Source organism: Ranitomeya imitator, chromosome 3, assembly GCF_032444005.1.
Source record: "Ranitomeya imitator isolate aRanImi1 chromosome 3, aRanImi1.pri, whole genome shotgun sequence".
Taxonomy (NCBI): Eukaryota; Metazoa; Chordata; class Amphibia; order Anura; family Dendrobatidae; genus Ranitomeya; species Ranitomeya imitator.
In genome coordinates this window covers 433,745,303-433,764,544 of record NC_091284.1, presented here as the reverse complement: position 1 = coordinate 433,764,544, position 19,242 = coordinate 433,745,303, and the positions used below count along the sequence as shown (strand labels likewise).

General features: G+C 44.1%; 1 protein-coding gene across 4 annotated transcripts in view; it reads right to left on the bottom strand.

The window, feature by feature from the left end:
- Positions 1–19,242, bottom strand: part of DTX2 (deltex E3 ubiquitin ligase 2) — a 176,335-nt gene that overhangs the window by 88,075 nt on the left and 69,018 nt on the right. For all 4 annotated transcript variants that reach the window (XM_069757297.1, XM_069757294.1, XM_069757295.1 and 1 more), the window contains exons 3-4: positions 12,351–12,954; positions 9,860–9,918 (exon numbers count right to left, since the gene is read on the bottom strand). In XM_069757297.1, the coding sequence (XP_069613398.1) occupies positions 9,860–9,918; positions 12,351–12,954 (663 nt within the window). The remainder of the gene's footprint in view (positions 1–9,859; positions 9,919–12,350; positions 12,955–19,242) is intronic.

Genomic DNA, 19,242 nt, shown 5'->3' with positions numbered 1-19,242 from the left:
GCACTCCAAACATCAAAACCGTGTTCAACTATGACCTCCTGCTGTAAAAGGTAATTTAAGTGAGGCAGCACGGTGGCTCAGTGGTTAGCAGAGCTGGAGTCCTGGGTTCAAACCCCACCAAGGACAACATCTGCAAAGAGTTTGTATGGGTTTCCTCCAGGTACTCCGGTTTCCTCCCACATTCCAAAGACATACTGATAGGGAATTTAGATTGTGAGCCCCAATGGGGACAGCGATGATAATGTGTGTAAAGTGCTGCGGAATATGTTAGCGCTATATAAAAAAATAAAGATTATTATTATAAGTGGGTTAGGACATAGTCTGTGCAAGAAGCTGGGAGATAAGACTTTCAGAGCCTGTGGAGATGAGGCTTCCCAAGCAGACTTTTTGGAGCCGATGTTGAGTTATGAATATTGTTTTTTGTGACCATCACAAGTTCTATAGTTATGGGAGACATTTTCTTTGGCAAACAAACACAGTTATTTACATCACTAGGTTGTCTGCACTTCCACCCCAAAATAATAGCCCGATGGGTAACAGTATATATGCCATGTTTACCATCTATAGAAAGCTAAAATGATAGGAAATCTGGCATTAACCCCTTCATGACCAGAACTTTTTTCTGTTTTACGTTTTAGTTTTTAGAGACATAACTTTTTTTATTTTTCCGTTAATATGGCCATGTGAGGGCTTATTTTTTTGGGGGGACAAGTTGTCCTTTTGAATGACATCATTGGTTTTTGCATGTCTTGAACTGGAAAAAAAAAATTCCAAGTGCGTTGAAATTGCAAAAAAAGGGTGCAATCTCACACTGTTTTTTGTTTGGCTTTTTTGTAGGTTCACTAAATGCTAAAACTGACCTGCCATTATGATTCTCCAGGTCATTACAAGTTCATAGACACCAAACATGTCTAGGTTCTGTTTTATCTAAGTGGTGAAAAAAACTTCCAAAATTTGGTAAACAAAAAAAAAAAAAAAAAAAAAATTGCACCATTTTCCAATACCCATAGCGTCTCCATTTTTCGTGATCTTGGGTTGGGTGAGGGCTTATTTTTTGCGCGCCGAGCTGATGTTTATTACGAACCCACATTTGTGCAGATACGTTCTTTTAGTCGCCCGTTATTGCATTTTAATGTCGTTTTGATTTTTTTTCTTGCTACGCCATTTAGCGATCAAGTTAATCCTTTTTTTTATTGAGAGAACAGGCGATTCTGAAGGCGGCGATACCAAATATGTGTATGTTTGATTTTTATTGTTTTTTTTTTTTTTTGACTGAAGCGTGATTTAAACTTTTATATATTTTTAAAACTATTTTTCTTTAAGTTTTGGCATGCTTCAATAGCCTCCATGGGAGGATAGAAGTTGCCACAACTCGATCACCTCTGCTACATAGAGGCGATGCTCAGATCGCTTCTATGTAGCAGAATTATTGCATTGCTATGAGCGCCGACTACAGGGTGGCGCTCATAGCAGTCCTGCATCAACAACCATATAGGTCTCAAGGGGGGGAGGGTGTCACCGATGCGCGCATTTCCAGAAGGATGGCAGGAAGCGCGCATTAAATATCAGTGTCAGATTTTAACATCGGCATTTAACTATTTAATAGGAGTGGGTGGATCGCGATTCCACCCGCGCCTATTGCGGGCACATGTCAGCTGTTCAAAACAGCTGACATGTCCCGGCTTTGATGCAGGCCCACCGCCGGAGCCCACATCAAAGCAGGAGTACTGCCATTGGACGTACTATCCCCTCCAATGGCAGTAAGGGGTTTATATCTCCCGCCTGGGACCTTTAGGGGAATATTTACCTGGTATGCAGGGACCTCATCCCTATCCTGGTATGCAGGGCCCCGACTCCATCCAGGTGTGCATGGTCCCAGCAGAAAACAAAAGAAAAGCAAAAAAAAAAAAAAAAAAAAAAACACACTTACCTTCCCCGCGCGCCCTCACAGCGCCCTGCTCCAGTGCCAGCAGCTGCTTTATGCTTGTAAGCAGCAAATGGCAGTGACGTCATGTGCTGACTAGAAGTCGACCAGGACAGCTGCCCGAATACACTCTGTTATCCATGCCAGGTCTATGTGCGCGGAGAACAGCGAGTATTCATTGCTCTTCAGCGAGCACAGTGTTAGCTGCAGCCGCCGAGTTCCTGCAGCTGCCGAGCTTTCATGTGTGCAGCTCCTAAAGGGAAGGAATATGGGAGTGGAATGCAGCGAATATTCATTGCCTTAAGTAGCCTGCACACTCGAAAGCCCGGAAGCTGCAAGAAGCCGGCAGCTGCGGCCAACACTGTGCTTGTTATTAAATAGAAAATAATATTCACTCCTTTGCACGCCCATGGGCATGGAATGGAGTAAATATTAATTTCCCTTTAGCAGCGGGCACAGGAGTTAGCCACAGCAGCCGGCTCCTGCTTCCTGTGACTCGCTGCTCTGCCACTGCCACTCCCCCACCTCAGCCAGATTAGGGACATCAGGACTATAAGACACCCCCGGTAATGTATTGTTTTGTCCCTTTTTGTAATATATTTTCTACATTTTTATAAACACTGCCTACTTTTCTGAATAAGGATGTAAAATTAATTCCTCTAGCATGATTGTTTTGACAATTGTAGGTAACAAAGAGCTAGTTTGTGACAAAAAGATACAGCTGTGGGAACTAGGCAAGATCCAGCTGGTCCCTGGCAATTTGGTGGCAGCAGTGGAATCACTGGGAGATCCGTCAGATGTCTCCTGACAAAAAGACAGCAGTGGAATATTTACAAGATTCTCTTGCTGTCTCCTGACACCTAGTAAGATGAACCCATTTTCTTTTTACATCATTTTGGAATCCAAATGGATGTTATTCCTTCTTAGCTATGGCATCACTGGTGGTGGTATGTCAGCTGAAAAAATTGTCCAGAAATGGTTTGAGACGAATGACAAAAGGTTCAAGGTGGTCACTTTGCCTCCAATCTTAATCCAAGTAGGAGGAAGCCCAGAGACAAGTTGAGGGACATTGGCAACAGAACTAAAGTGTCAAGGGTTCGTAGGTAGAGCTACATATTTATTTTTCCTTATTTTAATACTGCCATGATATAATTTGAAAAAAATTGTAAAAAGTTGTTATAGTTAGATTATTATTAATTTTATCTGACACTTTTCAGTGTTTTTTTGGGGGGAAGTTAGCTCTTGCAGATTCAAAGCCGCTCTGGTGAAATGAGGGAGAAGAACACACAATTAGGTCAGTGGTTGTAAACTGATGGCTGCTGATACACATACTGTTCAAGCATCATTTTGTCTTTGCTGTGTGGCCATTATCATCCGTTCTCTCTAGAGAAGCTTATTTTTGCTGACAATTCCTCTATAGCCAGTCTCGTTGTCATGCCGTTCTGGCTGTTACCTTAATGGAGCCTTCTCAGTTCCCTGCTCTGCTGCGCAGTCGTACATGGGCATTTACAGTTAGGTCCATATATATTTGGACAGAGACAACATTTTTCTAATTTTGGTTATAGACATTACCACAATGAATTTTAAACAAAACAATTCAGATGCAGTTGAAGTTCAGACTTTCAGCTTTCATTTGAGGGTATCCACATTAAAATTGGATGAAGGGTTTAGGAGTCTATGCCCCTCAACATGTGCCACCCTGTTTTTAAAGGGACCAAAAGTAATTGGACAATTGACTCCAAGGCTATTTCATGGACAGGTGTGGGCAATCCCTTCGTTATGTCATTCTCAATTAAGCAGATAAAAGCCCTGGAGTTGATTTGAGGTTTGGTGCTTGCATTTGGAAGGTTTTGCTGTGAAGTAAACATGTGGTCAAAGGAGCTCTCCATGCAGGTGAAACAAGCCATCCTTAAGGTGTGAATACAGAAAAAACTCATCTGAGAAATAGCTACAATATTAGGAGTGGCAAAATCTACAGTTTGGTACATCCTGAGAAAGAAAGAAAGCACTGGTGATCTCATCAATGCAAAAAGACCTGGGCGCCCACGAAAGACCACAGTGGTGGATGATCACAGAATAATCTCCATGGTGAAGAGAAACCCCTTCACAACAGCCAACCAAGTGAACAACACTCTCCAGGAGGTAGGCATATCAATATCCAAATCTACCATAAAGAGAAGACTGCATGAAAGTAAATACAGAGGGTTCACTGCACGGTGCAAGCCACTCATAAGCATCAAGAATAAAAAGGCTAGACTGGACTTTGCTAAAAAAAAACATCTAAAAAAGCCAGCACAGTTCTGGGAGAACATTCTTTGGACAAATGAAACCAAGATCAACCTCTACCAGAATGATGGAAAGAGAAAAGTATGGCGGTGGCATGGTACAGCTCATGATCCAAAGCAAAGCACATCATCTGTAAAACACGGCGGAGGCAGTGTGATGGCTTGGGCGTGCATGGCTGCCAGTGGCACTTGGTCACTAGTGTTTATTGATGATGTGACACAGGACAGAAGCAACCAAATTAATTCTGAGGTATTCATAGACATACTGTATGCTCAGATCCAGCCAAATGCAGCAAAACTGATTGGTCGTCGTTTCATACTTCAGATGGACAATGACCAAAAACAAAGCCAAAGCAACCCAGGAGTTTATTAAAGAAGTGGAATATTCTTGAATGGCCAAGTCGGTCACCTGATCACAACCCAATTGAGCATGCATTTCACTTGTTAAAGACTAAACTTCAGACAGAAAGGCCCACAAACAAACAGCAACTGAAAACCACCGCAGTGAAAGCCTGGCAGAGTATCAAAAAGGAGGAAACACAGCGTCTCGTGATGTCCATGAGTTGAAGACTTCAGGCAGTCATTGCCAACAAAGGGTTTTCAACCAAGTACTAAAAATGAATTTATCTAAAATTAATGAATCTGTCCAATTACTTTTGGTCCCTTTAAAACCATGGTGACACATGTTAAGGAGCTGAAACTCCTAATCCCTTCATCCAATTTTAATGTGGATACCCTCAAATGAAAGCTGAAAGTCTGAACTTCAACTGCATCTGAATTGTTTTGTTTACAATTAATTGTGGTAATGTCAATAACCAAAATTAGAAAAATGTAGCCTCTGTCCAAATATATATGGACCTAACTGTATGTATTTACCCTGCTGCATACCTTCCTCATGTGCGGTCCCTGGTTGCTGCTTTGAAGCTGTCCGCGGGTTGTGAGGTCATTTGCAGTTGGTGCATGACTTTCCACGTGGCTCAGTGCATGCAGTCTCAGCCAGGTGCCCTGAACCTCAGATCCTGCACTGTTGGTGCTGTAATGGTTTCCGTGTGTGCTTAGGGCGTGCGTGGCCACACCTACCCTGCTTTTATCAGGGTTAGGGTGTGTACTTCAAATGCTGTCCCCCAGCCAATTGCTGAGGGGCAGCTCATATATAAAGCTCCCCCGCCCTATGGGTGGGGCCTGAGCTACACTCACAAAGCTCTTGAACTTTGCTATGTATATTTGTGTTCCTGCACCTCTCCTGTCTACGTTTTGGTACCAAAGTCCTTGCCTTGATTCCTGTTTTGTCCTGTTCTGGCGCCTGCCCTGGAGGCGATATATCAAGGCCCGAATCCTTGATCCTGTACCGGTCCTGTACCTGAACCTGAACCTGTTTGAACTGTGTCTGCTGTGATTATGTTCCTGGAATCCCTCTGCATCTGGAGCCTCATTCCCAGTGACAGTCTCTTGAAACCGGTGTTTCTGCTGAGCATCTACTACTCTGTGCTCTGACTACCATGCGGTGTTAACCTTGTCTGGCTCATGTCCAGTACGGCGGTGTTTGCACCATGACGCTTTAGTTCCTTCCTAGGTCCGATGCCTGGAGCCTGATGACCGCAGTCTGGAACCTGATGACCGCTGTCTGGAGCTTGGAGCCTGATGACTCTGATGGTGCCTGTAGGTCGTGTTGGATGTCCGGAACCGAACGACTCCTGTCTAATGTCTGCCGGTGACCCTGGGTCCAGATGTCCTGCGGTCTTTCCTGAGTCCAGATGTCCTGAAGTCCTGTTTGTATCCTGATCTCCTCATGTACCCTGATGTCCTGCCTGGGTCCTGATGTCCTTCCTATGTGTGCCTCGGTGATCCGTTGGTGCCTTGGGGTCCACTGGGTGGTACCCTTCTGAGGTGTGGAATCGGGAGCCTGATATCGTCATGTTTTGTTTATGTACTGTGTGACTTTACTTTAGTAAACTTTACTTTCTCTATTCCTGAAGTATCGGTGTAATCAAGTCCTACGTGTCTCTTTCCTTGTCCATATGCTCAGCTGCCACAGAACCCCGGTCGCTGCCCTCCCCTAGTTCGGGTAGGCCGGGTCCCCCTCTGCGGTTTAAAGGGTCCGTATTTGGTCCCCGGGGGACGCGTGCCCCATGCCTTCTGAGGTTGGTCAGCTGGGGGCATCTATGGGCTGGGCCGCATCTGCGGCCGCAGCTGATTGTGACGCTCGCATCTTATTCTCTCACTTGTAAATGCATTAATTTTTTGTATTCTATGTATGCAGTGCACATGATGGGGGACAGAATAAGATTATAGCCTTATTACATTCCAAGACTATACTGAAAAAAACAAACCAATCTTGATTCATTTTGCAGATAAATGTACTCCGTTTCTTCTACCAACTTCAATGATGCATGTGTTCCCCCCTGTCACAGCCTAGATGAGGAGCATGTGATACAGGGATTAGAGGCCAAGGTATAGCTGAGCTTCAAATCCCACTCACATGCCTGTGATCAAGGCTGTAGCAGGGAAAAATGTAAGAAATATGTGCAATCTGCACAGGGCAGGCTACACCCTGTCTGGAGGAGATCGAAACTATAAAATGTCACTGCAATGCAGGAAGCCTTTGCTGTGTAAAAGACTCAAACACTATTGATTTTACAGGAACAAATGTCTGAATATTAGTTCTATTCAGAGTACCTTGTAATGAAACCGTAAAATAACAGTGCAATCCCTGTGCAGGTAGTGAATGGCACTGAAGAAAGCATTAAGCCACTTACTGGTAGCGGCATTTTTCGTAGGCCCATGACAGCACTACGAGAGAGGGCATCCGCCCTTAAGGAACAGGAAACCTACAGATACAAAAAGGGCAGCACCTCTCCAATGCATCAGTTGTATTTCAGAGCCTGAGAGGACTACCGCGGTTAGTGGTACACAAATATACATTATATACAGTTTGAAAAATATTCTATTACATTGTAATTAGACACCGCACGTGAGATCTATATATCTCATTATATACATTTTAGGAAGTGCAACTCCCACGTGAATAGGGAGGGAACTAAGGGTGCTGTTATGGGCCTCCGAAAAATGCTGCTACCAGTAAGTAGCTTAATGCTTTATTCGGACTCCTGTGACAGCACTACGAGAGATTTACAGATATGTAAGCCACCTTAGGGAGGGACTATAGCTTGTAGCACCCTTAACCCGAAGGTGAGATCAGAGGAAGACCCCAAATCCAACCGATAGTGCTTAAAGAATGTGGAAGGGGATGACCATGTGGCCGCCTTACATATTTGTTCCACTGATACTCCAGATCTTTCTGCCCAGGATGACGCCATGGCCCGGGTGGAATGTGCCTTTAGATTCTGCGGAGCTGGCCCCCCACCTGCTATATAAGCCAGAGAGATAGTCTCCCTAATCCATTTAGCTAGTGAATATTTCGATACTCTACACACTTTCCTTGGACCCTGGAAGGAAAGAAGCAGTGCCTCATCTTTCTTCCAATCATTGGTGGCTGAGATATACTATAGAAGAGATCTCCTGACATCTAACGTATGAAGCTCCTGCTCTTTAGGATTAGAAGGATTAGGAATAAAAGATGGCAAAACTATCTCCTGCGATCTATGAAAACGTGTCGCTACCTTCGGCAGATATGCTGGGTCTGGCCTAAGGACTACCCTGTCTGACAAGATTTCTGTGTATGGGGGAAGTCTGGAAAGTGCCTGGATATCTCCTATCCTGCGAGCCGAGGTTCCTGTCAGCGCTACAACCATCGTGGAACGCAGCGGCCAGCCAGCTGCACTCCGGCTGGCGCCACCTAGACGCTGCCGCCCCATCAGAGCCCCACAGCACACGAGGGAGGGAGGACCCGATATACTTACCGCACGCTGGCTCCGGAGACCGGACACCCCCTGGCGACCTCTCCTTGCTGATTAGGCCACAGCCGTGCAGCCCTGCCAGGGCCACCGTGACCACATCAGGTACCCCGCTCCAGCCGAGGTAGGAGACCCCCTCGCTACCTGAATCGGCCAGCCTGGAATTCCTGTAGACAAACTTCTGTAGGATCCAGTCCCTTTAGGAACAGGAAACCAACTGATGCATGGGAGAGGTGCCGCCCTTTTTGTATCTGTAGGTTTCCTGTTCCTTAAGGGCGGATCCCCTCTCTCGTAGTGCTGTCATGGGAGTCCGAATAAATATAAAGAGCCTCTGAGGCTGAAGAAGGGCTCACAGACTCTATTAAGGTCAGCCCTGGAGGAGAGGGCTGATGGGTTTCTGCCTCTTTTAGTTTTCCTGGGGGTCTCGGCGCAAGACTCCTATGTCTCTCTGACATGCCTCATGTTCCAAAATGGGTAAAATTGCTTGTAAAAAAGAAACAACTTTGTAATTTACTTATTAAAAATCCTCTTTGATCTCAAGAATGGAGAGAGATTCTTAATTTAGTTTATTGCCCAATGCTAGGTTACCAGACACTTCTGCAGTGTACCAGAAGTGGCCAGTTGTTAGTCAAAGAGGCACATACTAGCAAAGTCCAGAGACCAAATACTCTTCTAATGCTGAAGAGGTATCAATGCTGTCAGTTGAAGCATGAGAGAGCACACCGTTTGGATCAGCGGCACAACCATTCCACTGGTCCAAACTGTCAATCCTCAGGAGCAAGTGGGAGGCTGGGAAGTGAAGGACTCCTGAAAAACAAAGAAATATACAACATTCATAAAGCACTGGGCACCCTGATGGTGTCCCGTTCCAGACATCTGAACGCTGCCATTACAGGTCTCATATTACCAAAGATGTGATGTTATCGCTTTCTGGCCCAATGGAAACCAATGGAGAAATGGGGGATATAGTGGTCGTGGTGGTGGGGGGCTGTTCATTTTACATTTATTTTTGACATTGAACAACCCCTTTAACACGTGACCTTACTGTGTAGTTCTAGAATGAAATTGAATAATTTGTAACCCATTATCATGAGCTTTGCCAGAGGTGCAGCATCAGAAGTCAATGCTGAGGGAGTGACAGTACAACTTATTCTGTTTGGGCTATTCTGGACCCAACAAGGTGTGGCGGATGCGAGTACTACATCTTCATATTTGTCACGATGGCCGCACTGCTTAGATAACCGGCTTATGCAAAAAGTAAGTAATGACGTCAGTTTTAACAGAGTTAAAAAGAAAAAAAACTTGAAACAAGTTGATAACTACGGTAAATGCCAAGTGCATGGTCCAGAATGGTGCACTAGCATTTACAAAGGCTGTTCCAAAGCTCCCACTATATAGAAAATGAACAGCTGAAAACTAGCCCTGACATATACTACTTTATAGAGCACTGACATAATAATGCAGTTTAGTAGAGGCAAGCGTTAGGCAAGCAGAAGCGGCCTGAAGGATTAAGTAGAAGGAAGAAATTTTAAAGCATGTTAGAGCTATACTAACACAGCCTACAAGCATTAGGATCTGTTCACCATAGTAAAACTAATATTTTTTTCTTTCTTTAAACTGGGCACGATAGCACAACATGCAACACTATTCAGCAGGTCAAAAATTGTTAATGAAACCGGACATACTGAAACCCTAGACGTGTGAACAGGACTTTTCCAATAAAAATCACATCAATTACAATAAACAAGACTTACAAGTCCAGAAATGTTAAGTTTTTAAATCAGCACATATCTTACCTGCAAAAGCCTGTTTCAAGGAACTACTGTTCTGAGTCTGTATAGGAAGTGATGGTAAGCTAGAAATCCAAAATGAACACAAAAGAATGTATTACAGATGGCAAAAGTCTAAAATGCTGCCTCTGCTTCGACATTAGCTCTAAGCCCATAAAAGCAGGGGTGGGGAACCTCAGGGATGTAGGCCGTTTACAGCCCTCGATGACATTTCCTATGGATCCAGTGCAGATACCCAGTGACTGCAATGCTTGGGCTGACACCTGGGTTTTGACAGCTGGCAGCCCTTAAATTTCTTCTTATTCTGCTAGAATGGACAAGCAGAATTCACCACTGACAGCTGTGACAAGCTATGAAAGATTACGTTGTGACGCTGACCAGTGACAGTGTCAGAACATATTTTGCGTGCAGAGTTAGTGCGCAATGTGCTCCCGTCAAACAGAAGACGACAGCAGCATCTCCAGTGATTATGTCTATACTGCAGCCCCAAGTCTCCTATGTGGTGTATATACCGCAGCCTCGGTGTCTCCTATGGGATGAATATGCAGCAGTCTTGGGGTCTATGTTATGTACAAGTGCTTCAACAAAATTAGAATATCAAAAAGTTAATATCGTTCAGTTCTTCAATACAAAAAGTTAAACTGATTATTTAGAGTCATTACAAACCGTGATCTATTTCACGTGTTTATTTCTGTTAATGTTAATGATTATGGCTTACAGCCAAAGAAAACCCAAAAGTCATTAGTTCAGTAAATTAGAATACACTTGTAGCCTATGTCCTTCATACATGTGTGTGGTGGTGGCTCTTGAAGCAATGACTTCAGCAGCAGTCCACTCCTTGTGAATCTCGCCCAAATTTTTAATGGCCTTTTCTTAACAATCCTTTCAAGGCAGCGGTAATCCCGGTTGGTTGTGCACCTTTTTCTTCCACATTTTTTCCTTCTAGTCGTCAACTTTCAATTAATATGCTTGGATACGGCACTCTGCGAACAGCCAGCTTCTTTAGCAATGACCTTTTGTGGCTTACCCTTCTTGTGGAGTGTCAGTGACTGCCTTCTGGACATCTGTTAAGTCTTCCCCGTGATTGTGGAGTCTACAGAAACAGACTAAGGGACCTTTTTAAATGCTTATGAAGCCTTTGCAGGTGTTTCTTGTCATTCTAATTTACTGAGCTAATGACTTTTGTGTTTTCATTGGCTGTAGGCTGTAATCATCAACATTAACAGAAATAAACACTTGAAATAGATCACTTTGTAATGACTTTATATGGGTTTCACTTTTTGTATTGAATAACTGAAATACATTTATCTTTTTGATGATTAAATTTTGTGAAAAACTCTTGTATATACACACAACAGTCTCAGTGTATCCTATATAATGTATATACCGCAGTCTCTGTGTCTCATACCTCTGCTTGAGAGCTACGAGACGTTACTTAAGCAGTGAGGAGTTTCCCTCTGGGAGGAGACCTGCAGTATAATGTACATCTGTGTTCGACACGACTTACATTTTGTAAAGAACTCTCAGCAGTATCGCAAAGAGTCGCCTGCGCTCCAGACCGACGCAAATCTAGAAAAGTAGTTACGAGTAGCAACACCCCCCCATACAACCTAACATCATAGCTTCACCAAAGAGAAAGTGCTCCAACAATTACATTAGTGGGGCGTTAATTAAATGTTCGGCCAAATATAACGGGGTAATTTTCAAGTTGATAATATTGTGCAGCCCTCGTATGATGGTATAAATATCTAAATGGCCCCCGGCAGAAAAAAGGTTCCCCACCCTTGCCATAGAGCCACCACACAAAAGCCAAAAAGCGGAGAGAAACGTTTTGTAGTAATAATCATAATAAGAAATTTCCAAATAAATACATTTACACAGTGCCTAATTTCCATTTTAAATTCACAAAAATATGCTTTATGTGGCTTGAACTGTTCATGCTTCGGACCTTAGGTCAATGGCTACTAGGGGTTGTTCCCATTTTCAGAAAAAGGCATTATTGGAAAGGGCTTGTAAAACCCCCCTAGCAATTTTCATGTCACTATTAAAATGTGACAGCGTTCTCCTGATAACAGTATTTTTTTTAATTTTATGGTTTACAGGTAGTGGGTGGCTAGGGGGAAACAGGAACAGTGCTTACACACACTGTTCCTTCTTTGTAAACACTGCACTAAATCGGGGCAGTATCACTGGAGAACACTTAGCGAACAATCAAGGCGACTTTCAGTGCCACTACACTTACGATTCTGCTGAAACAAAAAATACCTCATACAGTAACTACACTTTTTGGGCCGGTGGTGAGGTGTTGTCGCGAGCCAGAACTGTCAATCAGAAGCAAGCACCACTTCCTATATACAGGAAGATGGATGTCTGGAAAGCAATGTGTCTATGAACACAGGAGATGGGCTAGCCATATTAAACTAGTAGTAGCAGTTACATAATGAATCTATTAAATACATAATAGAAAAATGTAAACCTGTAAAAATCGAGGGCTTACCTTAGCCCATTAGTAGAAGGAGGAGATCCAAGAGCTTGCATTCCATTGGCAGATGATGGGCCAGGAATCTGCATTGATGTTGATGGGACTAACCAAGTGCTGTTTAGCTTTGGTGCAGATTTTGCACTAGCCATTATTGGTTTTGGATAAGGTAGGTAGCTAGCACTAGCATTAGATGTCCGACTGCTGTTTGGGTAATTTGAGGAAGTGGACAAGTTAATCATCGAGTGTCTATATCGAACAGGCATAGGCCCGGCACCACTATTTGCAAGACACTGGTGGCAAGCACAGGCAGATGATTTATGTGCAGGTCCCATCTTTGTAATCACTGGATAAGGGATATCGAGACGTCTCTGTATCTGCCGTCGAAAACCAGTAAGTTGATTTATCTGAGAAAGTGTGTGAAAGTCAACAATGTAGCAGAAACCAAATACTCTCAGATCTACAGATGGTTTGTGGTTGCAAAAGTTTTCCTCCAGAAATATACAAATTTGAGTTTCATAAGATGTCCAACAACCGTCATCATTTATCCATTCCCAACAAATTCCCTTGGCTGGTGCAGAGTCTGGTGGATAAAGGCTTTTTCGCACTGGCCTCAGAGTTCCTGAGGAAATAAATAGTGAAAATTAAGACAATGATATAGAAATGCATGTTTCGCTTCGCCTATATATTCTGTAAGCCCCGACATTTACATCATGTATAATAATACCGGAATTGTCAGTAATGCACAGTATAAACATCAAAGTCAGTGAAAACAATACATATGTCTTTCAATAACTGCCATCATAACTACCTGCGGAAAGGATGAGGATCAGGGGTGGATTGTAAGTGGCTTGTCACAGGACCAATACACAACCACTTTAGAATAAAATTCATTTGGTTTAAAATAAAGGACATGTGATGCCCTTTTAAAATTGCATCTTTTACTGAACAAGCAGATAAACTATACAGTGGCTTGGAAAAGTTTGGACACCCCTGGTCAAAATTACTGTTACTGTGAACAGTTAAGCTAGTTGAAGATGAAAATCTCTTAACCGTTTAGTGACTGCGCTAATTTTGACCTTCATGACCAGGACAAATTTTGGAAATCTGACCAGTGTATCTTTTTATGTGGTAATAACTTTTGAATGCTTCAACGGGATCCTAAAGATTCTAAGACTGTTTTTTTCATGACATGTTGTACTTCATGTTGGTGGTAAATTTTGGTCGATATGATTTGCGCATATTTACGAAAATATCAAAAATTTGACTACTTGAAAATTTTGTAATTTTCAAATTAAAATTTTTATGCCCTTATATCAGTTAACAAAATAATAAACATTTCCCACATGTCTGTTTTAGACATTAGCACACATTTTAATCAATTTTTTGATAGGAAGTTAGAAGGGTTCAAAGCTGATCAGCAATTTCTCAATTTTCCAAATTTTATTTTTAGCGACCACATCACATTTGAAGAGACTTTGAGGGGTCTATATGAAAGAAAACATCCAGGAGTGACAATTCTAAAAAGTGTACCCCTTAAGGTGTTCAAAATTACATTCAAAAAGTTCATTAACTCTTCAGGTGCTACAAGGAACTAAGGTAATGTGGAAGGAATAATTTAAATTTTACTTTTTTTTCCCACAAAAATGTTGCTTTAGACCAAAACTGTTTACTTTCACAAGGTTAGCATAAGAAAATGGACAAAATTAAAGTTGAGCAATGTCTTCTAAGTACACCGATACCCCATATGTGGGGGAAAACTATTGTTTGGGCACATAGCAGGGCACGCAAGGGAAGCAGCATTGTTTTGACATTTTGAACACAAAAATGTCTGGAATCGATAGCAGAAGCCATGTTGCGTGCGGAGAGCCCGTGATATGCCAAAACAGTGGTGTTCAAGCAACTCCGATGCAAACTAGTAGCGAGCACTTGACCTCAGCACTAACAGTCATATCGTCATTTTTTTTTAAATTTATTTACTTTGTAAATTAACCCCAAAACTAACTCTAGCCCAACCATAACTCTAAGGCTACTTTCATACTTGCGCCGGTATGGGTCCATCGCTAAGCGTCGGCGCGACGTACCGATGCACGTTGTGAAACTTTGGCACAACGTGGACAGCGGGTGCAGTTTTTCAATGCATCTGCTGCCCATTGTAAAGTCCCAGGGAGGAGGGGGCGGAGTTCCCTAATGGAAATGAAAAAGAAAAAAAAAAGAAAATTATAAAAAAAAAAATGTAATCTGACTAAGGGAATGACAAGTGGGTGTGAGGTGGGACATACTAAAAGGAGGTGGGGCAAGCCAGGGGACCTCATTCCTCGCTCTTCTGGCATGTATATCATTTCAGAAGAGAAAAATGTTTTTAAGAGACACTTATTTTTAACGTGAATAACGGCAATCACGTTATCAGAGTCAGGAAGAACTGGCCCTGATCATGTTCTGCAGGGTCTGAGCTAACCCCGGTTGCTGAAACCCTGGAGACTTTGACACTGGGGGGAGATATAACCTTATTCCCGATCACAGTTTTAAAACAGCAATGAGGGAATAAGGCCCCTTAACGGGGCAGCTTTAATGCGTATCAGCAGTTGTTAAGGGGTTAAAGGGCTAAAGTTAAAGGGAACCTGTCACCTGAATTTGGCGGGACTGGTTTTGGGTCATATGGGTGGAGTTTTCGGGTGTTTGATTCACCCTTTCCTTACCTGCTGGCTGCATGCTGGCTGCAATATTGGATTGAAGTTCATTCTCTGTCCTCCGTGGTACACGCCTGGGCAGGGTAATCTTGCCTTGTGCAGGCGTGTACTATGGAGGACAGAGAATGAACTTCAATCCAATATTGCAGCCAGCGGGTAAGGAAAGGGTGAATCAAACACCCGAAAACTCCACCCATATGACCCAAAACCTGTCCCGCCAAATTCAGGTGACAGGTTCCCTTTAAAGATCACACATTTCCTTTGTATTTTAAGCAAAACGCTATCTAACCAATATATTATATATATCCTGTAGAATGTAAGCCCGCAAGGGCAGGGTAATCTCCCCCTATCAGTCTGTTTGTATTTTGATGTAACCCCGTCTCATGTACAGCACCACGGAATTAATGGTGCTATATAATAATGAGAAAATATATACATACATACATACATACACGATAATGTATTTTCCAGGCAGACTGTCCTTTAAACCCCACCCGACATAATGGCGGCAAAGATAACAAGATGACCCAAGAGATTCTTCAGGAAAACACACACAAAAAAAAGATCATTGTGCACATAGTGTGAAACATTTTTTTCTGATAACTGTATATATAAGGCATTAAATGTAAAGTACACGGCTTATCCTGAAACCTCATATTATGGCAAACACATTAGAATTACTTTAGATATGTGCACGACTGCATTTGTCCTTGGTGGGTGAACGTATATACAACTACTTATTAGCTTTGCATACTTTAAGTAACCCCCAATTGGGACTGTAGAAGTCTACAGCGTGCCCCCCAGGTTTAGAATGCTACTTGGAAGTGATTTTTGATGCAGTTATATGAGGAACACATTTCCTTTATGCCTGAAACTAATTAATAATCCCAAATGTGAAAGATAAACAAAGATGCACGCAGCCAGCTTTTTTGGCAAGTATTCCTAGATTCTCATTACTTTAGAAATGCAGATGTTATGCAGAATCTCCCATCGTTGTTGTTAGAGCAATGGTTCGCAGCAGCGCACGTCCCAGCTAACTCAGCTTCTTCAGAGAAACAGCTGAGGCATGCTACTTACTATCCCCAGGGCTCATCCTTCACTAAACACCTGTTTCTGTAATAGCATGGCATGAGAGAGTTTATGTTCTTAACTAGATGGAGGCCCGATGCTATTGCATCAGGAGGATGGTGACGTCCCAATGGGGGTAGGCTTTGCAGCACAGATTCTCTCGTCCCCAAGCCCCATATAATGCTGCATAAAGGTTGATTATGGCCCCATAAGATGCTGCATAGAAATATGTGCCCCATATGCTGCTGTGATAAAAAAATGACACTCACCTCTTGTCCTGAGCAGGCCCCCGGCACTTGCAATATTCACATCTTCTGCAGTGACTGTTCAGGTAGAGGGTGCGCACTAACCACGTCATCTCGCCCTCTGAACGTCACAGCCAGAGGATGCGGAAGACGGAGCATCGCGCTGTGGTGGAACGGGGACAGGTGAATATCAGAATGCTCACCCTCCCCAGTTATACTCACCTGCCCCCGGCATGGTCCCTGGCAGCGTCTCACTGACAGATGGTCTCTGGGAGCCGGCAGCTTCTTCCTATGTTCAGCGGTCACATCGTACCGCTGAACACAGGAAGAAGCTGCCGGCACCGGAAAAGCAGGGACATGCAGAGACGCGCCGGCAGCAGGTGAGTATGATGGACAGCTGCCGCTCCCCCTCCGACCCATAAGGTCCGGCGATGACCCTCTGGTGGTACTGCACAAGGGCCTGGTACCACCAGCGGGTGTCATATTGGAATACCCATCACTTGGGTATTCCAATATGGCGGTCGGCATACTTCCGGTGCGGCACGGTGGATTCTGGGATTCGAGGACATCCAGAAGGAAGTGGACATCAATTATATCTTCTGTCTGTGTCTGTCTGTCCTGGAAATCCCGCGTCTGATCAGCGACGGGCACAGTATCGACGTAGAAATCCCGCGTCTGATTGGCCTCGACCAATCAGCGACGTGCACAGCGACGATGATGTCATAAAGGACGTAGACATCCCGTGTGATTGGTCGAGGCCTGGCGGCCTCGACCAATCAGCGACAGGCACAGTATTGACGTAGATGTCATAATGGTTGCCATGGCGACGATGATGTCATAAAGGACGTAGAAATCCCACGTTTCTGATTCAGCGACGGGCACAGTATCGACGTAGATGTCATAATGGTTGCCATGGCGACGATGATGTCATAAAGGTTGCCTCGACCAATCAGCGACGGGCACAGTCTGCCGCGAATTGTGGAATCATCATTGTCCATATACTACGGGGACATGCATATTCTAGAATACCCGATGCGTTAGAATCGGGCCACAATCTAGTCTATATACATAATTGTCTAAGGGGTACTTCCATCTGTCTGTCCTTCTGTCACGGTTATTCGTTCGCTGATTGGTCTCGGCAGCTGCCTGTCATGGCTGCCGCGACCAATCAGCGACGGGCACAGTCCGATTAGTCCCTCCCCTACACTCACTGCCCACTCCGTAATCCCCTCCACTCACCGCTCACACAGGGTTAATGGCAGCGGTAACAGCCCGCGGTGTAACGCGCTCCGTTACCGCTGCTATTAACCCTGTGTGTCCCCAACTATTTACTATTGATGCTGCCTATGCAGCATCAATAGTAAAAATATGTCATGTTAAAAATAATTAAAAAAAAAAACCTGCTATACTCACCCTCTGCCGCCTTTCTCGCTCCTCTCCACGCTCCCCGGATCGCTCCATTGCAAGTGGCAGGTTCCGCTCCCGTCCCAGGGCTGGTCTGGGACAAGGACCTGCCGTGACGTCACGGTCAGTCATGTGACCGCAACGTCATCATAGGTCCTGCTCACACCAGCCCTGGGACGGGACCGCAAGCTGGGTAAGTATAGCAGGACTTCAACGGGCTATAGGTGATTATGTTTTTTTTTTTTCTTTAACTCTATACTACGCGGCTCTGTGCTGGGCAATATACTACGCGGCTCTGTGCTGGGCAATATACTACGCGGCTCTGTGCTGGGCAATATACTACGCGGCTCTGTGCTGGGCAATATACTACGCGGCTCTGTGCTGGGCAATATACTACGCGGCTCTGTGCTGGGCAATATACTACGCGGCTCTGTGCTGGGCAATATACTACGCGGCTCTGTGCTGGGCAATATACTACGCGGCTCTGTGCTGGGCAATATACTACGCGGCTCTGTGCTGGGCAATATACTACGCGGCTCTGTGCTGGGCAATATACTACGCGGCTCTGTGCTGGGCAATATACTACGCGGCTCTGTGCTGGGCAATATACTACGCGGCTCTGTGCTGGGCAATATACTACGCGGCTCTGTGCTGGGCAATATACTACGCGGCTCTGTGCTGGGCAATATACTACGCGGCTCTGTGCTGGGCAATATACTACGCGGCTCTGTGCTGGGCAATATACTACGCGGCTCTGTGCTGGGCAATATACTACGCGGCTCTGTGCTGGGCAATATACTACGTGGACATGCATATTCTAGAACACCCGATGCGTTAGAATCGGGCCACCATCTAGTAAATAGATATTTGGCTAGTTCATGAGAAAGGGTTACAAGATGCAGCACCGTTAAATTCACTTGATAAGAAATAACACTGCTAAGAGGACATAAAAGATTAATTCTAAACATACATCTTACAGTCTTGATGATCTAAGGTCTATGATGGCTGCCAATTTCCAGTAAAATCAAGTTATTCTTCAGTAGGGTGGTCCTATAGAGCATGATTGCAGAGACAGTGTGCATGCTCTGTCTCCATATCATTCAAACAAGGCATTTTGGCAATTGATGGGGGTCAGTAGGGCTCTGTGGTCAAACCTCCTATTGATGTAGTACTTACCACTTATCCTTGATCTTGGTGAAAAATTCCATTTAAGAGCTACTTACAGTAACTATGTAAAGCTCAGCCGTTTGTGTTGAAGACTCTTCTGGCCAATTGTGCCATGTTCTAGATACAGTGTATCTGCAGGCAAGCCCATGTGGCAAGAAGCCTGGTAACTCGCAGACTTTCCTTCAATAGAGAATGACTGCTTGTTTGAATAAATGCTCAAAGGGAACCTGTCAGCAGGACTGTGCCCAATGACCTACACACATGGTCAGGCTGGCGCCGTAATACTGATTACAATGATACTTGGTGTGATGAAATCTGTCTTGTGGTTGTTGTTTA